This window comes from Drosophila takahashii, chromosome 3R (assembly GCF_030179915.1).
Source record: "Drosophila takahashii strain IR98-3 E-12201 chromosome 3R, DtakHiC1v2, whole genome shotgun sequence".
Classification (NCBI taxonomy): domain Eukaryota; kingdom Metazoa; phylum Arthropoda; class Insecta; order Diptera; family Drosophilidae; genus Drosophila; species Drosophila takahashii.
In genome coordinates this window covers 35,007,207-35,018,895 of record NC_091681.1, presented here as the reverse complement: position 1 = coordinate 35,018,895, position 11,689 = coordinate 35,007,207, and the positions used below count along the sequence as shown (strand labels likewise).

Here is an 11,689-nt window from a genome sequence, read left to right as displayed (position 1 = left end):
TTGACAGAAACTAAATTTTTAGGTTTAAATGCCAATCGGTTGGAAATTTTATTACGAGTTTAACAAGGTATAATACTTTATATTTGGATAAATATTTCAATTGTTTTGGTAAAAAAACAATTTTTTTTTAAAGAAAAAAATTTTTATAATTAGAATTGTTAGTTGTTTTTTACCGTTATTTTAAGATATATTATTTAATACTTTACCATTACCATAGATTTCCCATCCCCCATAACATTAATAAAAACTTCAAGATCAAGAAATTACATTGATACGGTTTGCCTTTTATTTGATGCCTTAATTTCCGCATGTTTTTTTTTGTTGGGAAAACAGTTTTCAAATGCAGTTCTGCAGTTTTGTAAGCTTCACTCTGAAAGTGTTTTTAGTTTTTATTTGTTTGTTATTCTCAATTACTTTGCTTGTTTTTTGTTTTTAATTATAATATTTGATGTTTGTTTTTGTAATGAACTTTAGTTCGGTTTGCGTATAATTAGCTGCGCTTAGTTTTGTCATGCTCGTTTGCCCTTGTTTGTTTTTCATTTTCATTCCTTCAACGATTTTCCATTTTCCAATTTCAATTTCACTTTAATTTCATGGGTGTGTGTGTGGGTGGGGGGTGGTGGTGGGTGTGTATGCGTGTGGGTTATGTAAATAGTTTGATAGTTTATCTCATCATGTTACGAATAGCTCAGTTTTAATCGTTTTTTGTCGGTTGGTTTTGCTTGTTTTTGTTTGTTTTGTTGCTTTGTTTTGCGAATATCATAATGCACTTCTCGCAGTGCTACATACATATACAATAAAAACATGCACACTTAGTTGACTATATCTATATGTATAGGTATGTGTGTATTACGTTTTGATGCAGCTTTTCGATTTTCTCGATCTAAACATAAAAGTAATGCTTAATGTTTGGTATCACAGAGAGGCGTGACTTTTCATACAAAATACAACGAAAGACTAATGCAGAAAGTTACAAAATACAATTTAGTTCATCTCACTTGAGCGTAGTGTATACATAGGCTACTTTTCTATATATTTTTTAAATATATATTTATTTTATAGACAGAGCCGCCGATGGCTGGGTATTTACAGTGGATAGCTTCTTGCACAAAACATAATAAATATATCTAGGTTAATCAGTAGTTTGTAAATTTAATTTTTGGCTCAGTTTGAGTATCGCAAATTAACTAACTACGCTGGCAAATTTTAGATTGGGGATTTCAAGGGTTTTTCTAGGAGCTTTTTCGGGGGAGGTATCAATAGATTCGATAACGATTGTGTCTCTTATCCGGTGCTGATTGTTTTCGAAACATAAAAGGAACCGTAGAAACCTGTCACAGTTACAACCGTGTGTGTGTGTGTGTAGGTGTGTTTGTTTGGTATTGCTTAGTTCTACATTTAAAATTACAACAACAAGTTACATTTAGAGGAGTCGTCTACAATTCGCACTTGAAATATACCTACGTATAATGCGAATTTTCAGGGGGCGGTGCACATATACAGAGATACGCACTACTAACACTACTACATACAAATATCCATGTGTGTGTGGGTACTGGGGTGGCCGTTGAAAGGTGGAAAGTAATCTTTGGACAGTTTTCGGAATATATTTCTTTTGTTCTATAAACTCAAAATGGAAAACCATTCAATAAGAAAATATTAAATTATTTTTAAAAGTTTTTTTTCAAGGTTCTTAATTTTTTTTAATATTTTTTAGAGCTCTGAAATAAATTATTTTAACAACTAAGTATGTTTTTTATTTTAATAGATTTTTTTCAGGAATTATTTTATGGATCTCTTTACAAAACCCCAAGAATAATCTTCGTCAAACAGTCCAAAAACTAATTTTCCGCCTAGCACTTTACATTTTCTATTATATTTAGATCTTTAGTTCTCACCCCAGTGGGTGTACTTAAGTGAGTGTGTGTCGAGAGCAGAGGAGTCGCCTTCTTCCGGAAACCTAGAGAAGATCTTTCGTCAGCTCATCAGCTAATCCCTTATCCTGGCTGGATTCCATCTAGAAATCCCCTAGAGAAAGCTCTCCCTGGCCCCGTGCCGCTCATCGCCCAGCATCACCCGCTGCGACGGAGGCTCGCCGTACTGATCCTGGTAGTAGTTCTCCCGCATCATGGTGTTCAGACTGGAGCAGCGGAAGTACAGGATCTCCTGGAAGGGCTTCCTAAAGTCCCGGTTCAGGGTGGCGTAGATGATGGGGTTCAGCAGGGAGTTGGCATAGCCCAGCCAGAGAAACAGGGACGAAAGCGAGGCCGGCACATGCATCGTTTCGAAGGGACGAATGAGCGCGAGGATGAAGAAGGGCAGCCAGCAGACGGTGAAGGCGGACATGATGATGCCCAGAGTGGTGGAGGCCTTCTTCTCCTTGGCCAGCTGAAAGCGCAGCTTCTTGTGGTGCGGCGATCCTAGCAATCCAGTGGAGCCACTCACTCCCCCTCCGCTGCCATGTCCTGCGAGGGCTCCTCCCCCGCTGCTCAAGCCCCCGCAGGTGGAGTAGGTCAGCGAGGTGTTGCCCACACTGCTGTGCCGCTGCTGGCCATTGCCCGAACCCAGTTCCGTGTGGCCAAGAGTGCCAGGAGCCTGCGGGGCCACCGGCGATCCTGTGCCGTTCAGCGCCTGTTGCAGATGCGTCTGCGCCCGCTTCTCCTCCAGCACAATCCTCCTCGCCGCCCTGAAGATCTGGTAGTACACGAAGAGCATCACGGAGAGCGGTATGTAAAAGGAGCCCAGCGTGGCATAAATCTGATATGCAAAGTTCTGGCACACCGTGCAGATGGGCTGGCCCTCCTCGTCCTCGTGCTCGTTGCCCAAAATCAGCAGCGGCGGCAGTGAGATGCAGGCGGCGGCCAGCCAGACGATGCCCACGCACAGCATCATTCGCCTGGGAGTCCTTTTTACACCATACTCCAAAGGCTTCGTGATGGCCAGGTAGCGATCTACGGAGATGGCACACAGATTGAGGATCGAGGCAGTGCAGCAGAGCACATCGAAGGACACCCAGATGTCGCAGAGCAGCGGCCCAAAGTTCCACTTCTCGAGGACCTCATATAGCAAGGCCATGGGCATCACTAGCAAAGCTACACAGAGATCAGAGAGAGCTAGGGACACCAGGAGATAGTTGCAAGGCCTCCTCAGCTTCCTGACCATGCAGACGGCTATGCAGACCAGGACATTGCCCACCACGGTGCCGAGGATGACGATCAGCAGGACGATGCTCACGAAAATAGATGTTAGGGGTGGTAATACGAACTCCCCGGCGGCGAATTCTTCTATAAGCAGAGGCGTATCAGAAAGGGGCACCAAGGTGGTGTTGCTGTCCCCTAGATTACTGCTCGTGATTCCCTGGTATGAGACTATGGCAATGGGACTGCTGTTCATCGGGGAGAAGGATCCCGAGGCCGAGGCGGAGGCTATGGCCCCCAGGAAGGCGCTGCTGCTGTTAAAGTCCTGCGAAGACGACTCCGTTTCATTTTCCACCAGCTGAGGAGCCGCATAGGCTATCCAGCTGCTCAGGAAGAGCACGAACAAAGTCAGCGTGGCGGTGGAGATCAGTTTGTGGTGGTTTCTCTGGTTTCTGTGGCTTCTGCGCCGCCAATCCCCTACAGACACGGCAGACTCAGCCATCGGCAGTCTTTTTCGGCGGGCTTACGCGGCGTATGAGCAATAAACCCCAGCTGACCTGATGCCTCTCGGCATCGGCTTCATCGCCGCTCTAGCTCCCATCATTAATCATAATTTCAATAAATGTAAAGCCCTCTTATTAGTTTCGCCTTGATTAGTAATTTATGTGGGGGCGTATGCCTAATAAAAGCGCTGTTCATTGACTTTTATGCCGGCTATCTTGCTTCATAAATCTCGGTAGTCGCTGTGTGATTGTCGCCTGGTCTGCAAAGAAGAAAAATGAGGAAAAAATTCATTACTCAGTCTGTGTTTATAAAGTGCAAATGGCAGTGTCTTAAAGTCTCGGATTTAAATTCGCATGAATTTCAAGGCTCCTGCGGCCATCTTTCATCCCACGCTTTTCCTACACTTTTCGCATTTTTCCCAACGACCTCAACACACGCACATGTCGCCCTAATGATGGTCACAGTTGTTACAATTTCCACAGAAAATTTTTAAACAATGAAACAATGCGGGGGAAAATAAAAGAGAAACCGCGTTTTCATGGGCCGGCGGCCATTGGCAGATGGTTTGTGTACCCGCTAAGAATTTTCCCAATTTTCCCCCGTTTTCCCAGCCAAGCGGTGAATCATCACCGTCCTTTTGTATTAATTTTCATACTTCTTTTGATTATTGAATTGTTGGCTCGCTGCCTCAACCAAACCGCAGGCCACTCCCCCATTTTCCCACTTTCCCATTTTCCCGCCCAATAGCACTTGACGCTCTTCGAAATGCGAAACAAATAAACAAAGGGCAGCTAAAAGGCGGTGGCGCCTCCGCCATTGTTGCGGCCATTTTCGTTGGCAGCTTCCGTTTGGCATTTTTATTTATTTCCTTTCGCTTTTCCCCGTTTTCCCCCGCTTTTCCATTCTTTGTGGTCAGTAGGCAGTAGTCATAGGGAAAGTGGACGAAGAACCGCGCACAGAAATACAATTTATACATTTCTCCCTAATTGAATTCCATTGCGAGGCCTTCTCCGAGGTGTCGTCGAACCCCTCGAACCAGTGCTGCCATTTTGTCCTTTTTCCGGACAGATCTGTCCTTTTTTTAACGGCTTTATCCGGAAAAAATTTCAAACATCCCCTATCCGGAAATCTATCCTTTTTTCAAAAAAAGGTTTTGAGTATTATTTTTGCTAGCCGAAAGTGTATAAACCTGTTTTTATTTGCTAAAATGCCTTTTTAACCATCATTCTTACAGTTCGGCACTTAAAAAATAATTCTTTTTACAAATTATCAAAGAGACGTAAAGCAGTCGATGGATTTTCTTTATAGTACGATTTTTTCTGTAGCAAAAAAAAGAGGAAAGCACTTTTAAAATTTCTTAATTTTTACTCTCTGCTTTTTTGTCAGAAAAAAAATTCAGATTTGAACGACTCTTTTTCGGATTTGACGCAGATATTTAATTTTTTTGTATTACGAATATAGTTACTTGAAATGCATTAATTATTATAATAATTTTAGATTATTACGTATACGCACAAAAATTTACCATGGTAAAATGATCAAACAAAGAAGGTTGTGAGTCGGGCGCAGTAGATCATTACATAATTAAATTTTATTTAAAATCCATTTATATTAAGTAAATATATAACCCATTGGTAAAACCAGAAAAATGTAGGCACATTTACTTTTGTCCTTTTTTTTTGTCCTTTTCTTAAATTTTTTGTCCTTTTTTTCCCTGTTTTTTGTGGCTTATCTGTCCTGTTTTTCAAGCTGAGTGATGGCAGCACTGCCTCGAACAATTGAGAAGCTTCAGAGGTCTCTTTAAAAACGCCATGTGTCTAACTGCACGACTTATTTATTTTATTGAAGGCGGCCAAGTGGCAATTGAGCCACGAAAATCAGGGAAATCGGTGTTGGGGGAGGGGAAAAAGGCGTCTAGACGGCCAGACGATGCCACACCTGTGCCATCTGTTCCAGGTGTGAGCCCTGTCGACACTCAAAAATCGAGTAAAACTTGAAACAACGGGAGGGCAAAAGCATTAAGCTTGAGAGCCCAGCCTCATTATAAAACTATTCCCCAAGGTTAGAACTTAGAAACTGGAACTGAATTTCAAGTAGTGGGGTCTTTAAAGAGGAATCATCTACATAGGTATCCAGAATTTCTGAATAAAATTTTTTAAAACATTTTGCTTAAACCTGCTAAACAAATGAGTATTTACTTTAAATCAATTTTAACTGTGCCTGAAAAAGTCTAATAAATGTTATGTTAAATGAATGTTAAAATATAATGTATCCCAATTTTATTTTAATATTTTACTTTAAATAATAGTTTTAAGTATTTTTACCGACTATAAATCAATCAAATAAAAACACCTCTTAACGAGGTAAAAAACTAGTGACGATCGCACCTTCAACATACAAAAGTTCTGATATCAACATTTGTGACGAAAAATTATTACACTCGTCATTAAATAGACTTTCTAATATTTTTTATTCGTCTTAAGTGCAAATTTACTGATTCCATGACCCTAAAATACAGTTCGGATACCCTCCCACAAAATTCAATACTCAGGGAGCGTTAATTGTTCGAGCTGGCAACAGTGGCTATTTTCGTATAAAAATAACTTTTAAACGTGACTTTTTACAGTAATGTGTTATATACCAAAATTTAAGGAATCTCAAGGTCTACACAGTTTAAGGAGAGCCGTTTTTGAGAAATATAAAAAAAGCTAAAAAAAAAAGGTTTAAAAAATTGTCTTGTGTTCATATTTTTTTAACTATTACATTTACACAAATTGCATATAGAAGGCGTTTATAGCATTTCAAAATACCTTACAAACGAGATGCAGCACAAGTCTGTAGCTTTAGTAGTATAGAAGTTACGGCTTTCCAAATTTTAGCTATTTATAGCTGTTTTCCCGCTAAACTAGCGAGTTTTTCCAAAAGTGGTAGAAGAAAAGTTTTTTATATCGATGTGATGAACGTCATATCAAATTTTCAAAACTTAAAAAATCATTTGATTTTATTTCAAATCATTTGAATTGATTTGATTTGATTTGAATCATGATTTGATTGATTTGATTTGATTTGAATCATGATTTGAAATCAAATGAATCATGATTTGAAATCAAATGATTTGAAATCAAATCAAATCAATGATTCAATGATTTCAAATCATGATTCAAATCAAATCAATTCAATGATTTCAAATCATGATTCAAATCAAATCGAATTTGATTTTATTTCAAATCATTTGAATTGATTTGATTTGATTTGAATCATGATTTGAAATCAAATGAATCATGATTTGAAATCAAATGATTTGAAATCAAATCAATGATTCAATGATTTCAAATCATAATTCAAATCAAATTTGATTTCAAATCATGATTCAAATTAATTTCAAATTTCATATCATGATTCAAATAAAATCAAATTCAAATCATGATTCAAATCAATTGAATTTGATTTGAATTGATTTGATCTCAAATCATTTGATTTATTTGAATCATGATTCAAATCATTTGATTTTATTTCAAATCATTTGATTTGAATCATGATTTGAAATCAAATGAATCAATCAAATCATGATTCATTTGATTTCAAATCATGATTCAAATAAAATCAAATTCGAATCATGATTCAAATCAATTGAATTTGATTTGAATTGATTTGATTTCAAATCATTTGATTGATTCATTTGATTTCAAATCATGATTCATGATTTTGAATCATGATTTGAAATCATTGAATCATGAATCAAATCAATTCAAATGATTTGAAATAAAATCAAATGATTTGAATCATGATTCAAATTTGATTTTAAATCATGATTCAAATTTGATTTCAAATCATGATTCAAATCAATTGAATTGATTTGATTTGAATTGATTTGATTTCAAATCATTTTTGATTTGAATCATGATTCAAATCATGAAAATGAATCATTTGATTTCAAATCATGATTCAAATCAAATTCAAATGATTTGAAATAAAATCAAATGAATCATGATTCAAATCAATCAAATGATTTGAAATCAAATCAATTCAAATCAAATCAATTCAATTGATTTGAATCATGATTTGAAATCAAATTTGAATCATGATTCAAATCATTTGATTTTATTTCAAATCATTTGAATTGATTTGATTCATGATTCAATGATTTCAAATCATGATTCAAATCAAATCATAATTCAAATCATTTGATTGATTTGAATCATGATTCAAATCATTTGATTGATTTGAATCATGATTCAAATCATTTGATTTTATTTCAAATCATTTGAATTGATTTGATTTGATTTGAATCATGATTTGAAATCAAATGAATCATGATTTGAAATCAAATGATTTGAAATCAAATCAATGATTCAATGATTTCAAATCATAAATCAAATCAAATCAAATTTGATTTCAAATCATGATTCAAATTTGATTTCAAATCATGATTCAAATCAATTGAATTGATTTAATTTGAATTGATTTGATTTCAAATCATTTGATTGATTTGAATCATGATCAATGATTCAATGATTTCAAATCATGATTCAAATCAAATCAATTCAATGATTTCAAATCATTATTCAAATCAAATTCAAATAATTTCAAATCATTTGATTGATTTGAATCATGATTCAAATCATTTTATTTTATTTCAAATCATTTGAATTTGATTTGAATCATGATTTGAATTTGATTTTATTTGAATCATGATTTGAATCATGATTTGAATTTGATTTTATTTGAATCATGATTTGAAATCAAATGAATCATGATTTGATTGATTCATTTTATTTCAAATCATTTGAATTTGATTTGAATCATGATTTGAAATCATTGAATTGATTTGATTTGAATCATGATTTGAAATCATTGAATCATTGATTTGATTTGAATTGATTTGATTTCAAATCATTTGATTTCAAATCATGATTCATTTGATTTCAAATCATGATTCAAATCAAATCAATTCAAATGATGACGCACGCTGCAATAGAAAATGCCTGTGAAGGGAAAAAGGCTGGAATAGTTTGCTAGGGCGGGCCGAATGAGAAAATATTAGAAAGTCTATTTAATGAAGAGTGTAATAATTTTTCGTCACAAATGTTGATATCAGAACTTTTGTATGTTGAAGGTGCGATCGTCACTAGTTTTTTACCTCGTTAAGAGGTGTTTTTATTTGATATCAGAAGTTTTTGTTTGCTTACATTTGCTTTCATAGGAGCTAATATATACATTTAAATTAAAATTGGTCAATCATAATTTGTAAGCCATTGTATTTAAACAAATTAAGTTAAAAAGGCGTTTAAGTATTTCAAAATACCTTTTAAACGAGGTATAGCACATGTCGGTACCTTTAGTAGTGTAGAACTTACAAACTAACGAAATTTAGCTATTTTTAGCTTTTTCCCGCTAAAGTAGCGGCTTTTTCCAAAAGTCGTAGAACAAAAGATTCCTATATGGAACTCTTAAGTGCAAATTTACTGATTCCATGACCCTAAAATACAGTTCGGATACCCTCACACAAAATTCAATACCCAGGAAGCTTTAGTTGTTCGAGCTGGCAAAAGTGGCTATTTTCGTATAAAAATAACTTTTAAACGTGACTTTTTACAGTAATGTGTTATATACCAAAATTTAAGGAATCTCAAGGGCTATACAGTTTAAAGTTTTCAAGAAAATCGTTAGAGCCGTTTTTGAGAAAAATAAAAAAAAGCTAAAAAAAAAAATTTAAAAAAAAATTGTCTTTTGTTCATATCTTTTTAATTATTACATTTACACAAATTGCATATAGAAGGCGTTTATAGCTTTTAAAAATACCTTTCAAACAAGATGCAGCACAAGTCTGTAGCTTTAGTAGTATAGAAGTTACGGTTTTCCGAATTTTAGCTATTTATAGCTGTTTTCCCGCTAAACTAGCGAGTTTTTCCAAAAGTGGTAGAACAAAAGTTTTTTATATCGATGGGATGAACGTCATATTAAATTTTCAAAACTTAAGAAACATGTTTTGGACAAACTGACAAACTGACAAACTGACAAACTGACAAACTGACAAACAGAATTAAATTTTCATTTTGGGAAGAAGAAGGAAATCTTATTTTGGCTATAACTTTTGAACGGAGCGTCGGATTTTGACAAATGACCCCTCATTCGACGGGTATTTTCAAAAGGAATACAACTAAAACATTGCGAGGGGGAATTTATCCCCACCGGCCCCAACAGCTCCAAATTTCGAAATTTTCATTTTTTCACTTTCACCGCTCTCTCTCCCAAGCCAATTGATTTTCTTAAAGTCTTGGTATGCAATCCTTTAAGTTATTGCAATACATTTCGATTGGTGTATTACTCATTACGATCGGACTATCACAGCAGATTTTAAATTTTGCGGCTATATAATAGTAGTCGCCTTCGCACACTCTCCTGGTGCGCTTCGTCACTACATGGACTGCCGTCCATAGTGATAGTATCTTTTCTATGTCCGCTTAAAATTACCCCGTTCATTTCAAACCATTGGGAATAGTTGACAATTTTTCAGGCCCAAATATTCCAAATGGCACTAAATTCTAAACAAATCGAACAACAAAGGGGTATGAACACGAAAATTGGCCAACCAACCGGTTGGGGGGTATAATAATAAATGGCGCAAAATGCGAAAACATTGCAATGTGTGCGATTCAATTTTTGGAAAATTCATTCTCTGGTGGGAAATTGTCTGGCAATTGGAATTTGGAAACGCGCACGAGTTCATTCCGTGATTACGAATGGGTGCCTGTTTGTGCGAATGCACTCGAATTTATTTGTTTCTGGCGGCTGGCTGCGCTCGAGCGACTTTCGGTGTTAATTATGCTAATCAAGGGGACAAGATGGCCCCAATTATTTGGTCAGCAAACAGTGAGAGCCGAAATCCGTAAGCCGCTTTAAGCCGGAGCTGCTGCGACTCCTGTCCGGATGGATTCTCCTGGCAACGGGACATAAATAATGTAATTTAATTATGAATCGTTCGGGGGCGCGATGGTGGGCGATTTGGCTTAGGGAGACCTCTTTCTCATTTCTGGCCTTATTTGTATTATTGCCAAAGCCGACAGGGGCGTAAATATTCATAGGTTTTAATATTTATGTCCTTCGTCCTGCATGGGCAACTTTCTCTGCCTTTTCGTCCCTCATATTTGGCAATCCAGCCCCGAAACTTTTCAAATATTTGGCAGTTTCTCTGGCTTCTGCGGCAGCGTCTTGAGGTTGGCCGCAGTCGCTCGACTTTGCTGACAGGCCCTCTTCAACCGAAAGCCAGTTGCTAAACAAGTGTAATTTTAGTTGGCCAACTGGCTCCACTTTGTTGGCGAGCAGCAAATAGTTTACTGCGGAGATTTCCATTAAGATTTATGCCAAGCGACCACCCCTTCTGCTTATTAAGTGCTGAACAGGATTTACTATCTCGCCTTTCAGTTAACACAAAATATATTTTATGGCCTCGCTGACGCTTGCAAATCCTTAAGTTTCCACTGTACCCCAAAATATAAGCTCATCCAGGGAGCCAGATAAAAGCTGGATGCGCATAAAGTGCTTTTTAAAATCAGCCAGCGTAAACTTAATTTTTGCAGATATCACTGGCAATTGTTTCAAGCTCGAGTTTTCCCCCACAGCAGCAGCAGCCACTCGAAAAACTCGAAAGGGAATGCGATGCAGTTGATGGTTGCAGTTTATGGTCGGCTGCCCCGCTGCCACGCCCCGCGGAATCCACTGCCCCCGCCTTTTTATGGGACTTGGCTTGGCGCCGGCTCTCTGGCGCATTAAGCTTTTCTTTTCGTTTTTTTTTACCACACACAGACAGCATTTTTAAAGCCAAGCAGAATTGGGGCTGAGCAGCGAAAGTCACGAGCCAAGTGACTCACTGGTAAATTGAGACAGCCGAAAAGTGTAATAAATCCCCCCGAAAAAAAGGGAGAAAAAATGCAGGCGGCAGCCTCTGGAGATTAAAATCTGTTCGGCCCACCAGGCGTATGAGCAACGTTAGCTCACTTACTTAAGTTGAAAAAATTTTGAATTACCTTAAGCTTAAAGACTTTTCT

At 37.0% G+C, this 11,689-nt stretch overlaps 1 protein-coding gene across 6 annotated transcripts in view; it reads right to left on the bottom strand.

Moving 5' to 3' along the window:
• Positions 1 to 256: 256 nt before the first annotated feature.
• The window catches only part of 5-HT7 (5-hydroxytryptamine receptor 7), a 72,560-nt gene continuing 61,127 nt past the window's right edge, over positions 257 to 11,689 (bottom strand). For all 6 annotated transcript variants that reach the window (XM_017140998.3, XM_017140996.3, XM_070217066.1 and 3 more), the window contains one exon: positions 257 to 3,900. In XM_017140998.3, coding sequence (XP_016996487.2) covers positions 2,029 to 3,639 — 1,611 coding nt within the window. In that variant the 5' untranslated portion in view covers positions 3,640 to 3,900 and the 3' untranslated portion in view covers positions 257 to 2,028. The remainder of the gene's footprint in view (positions 3,901 to 11,689) is intronic.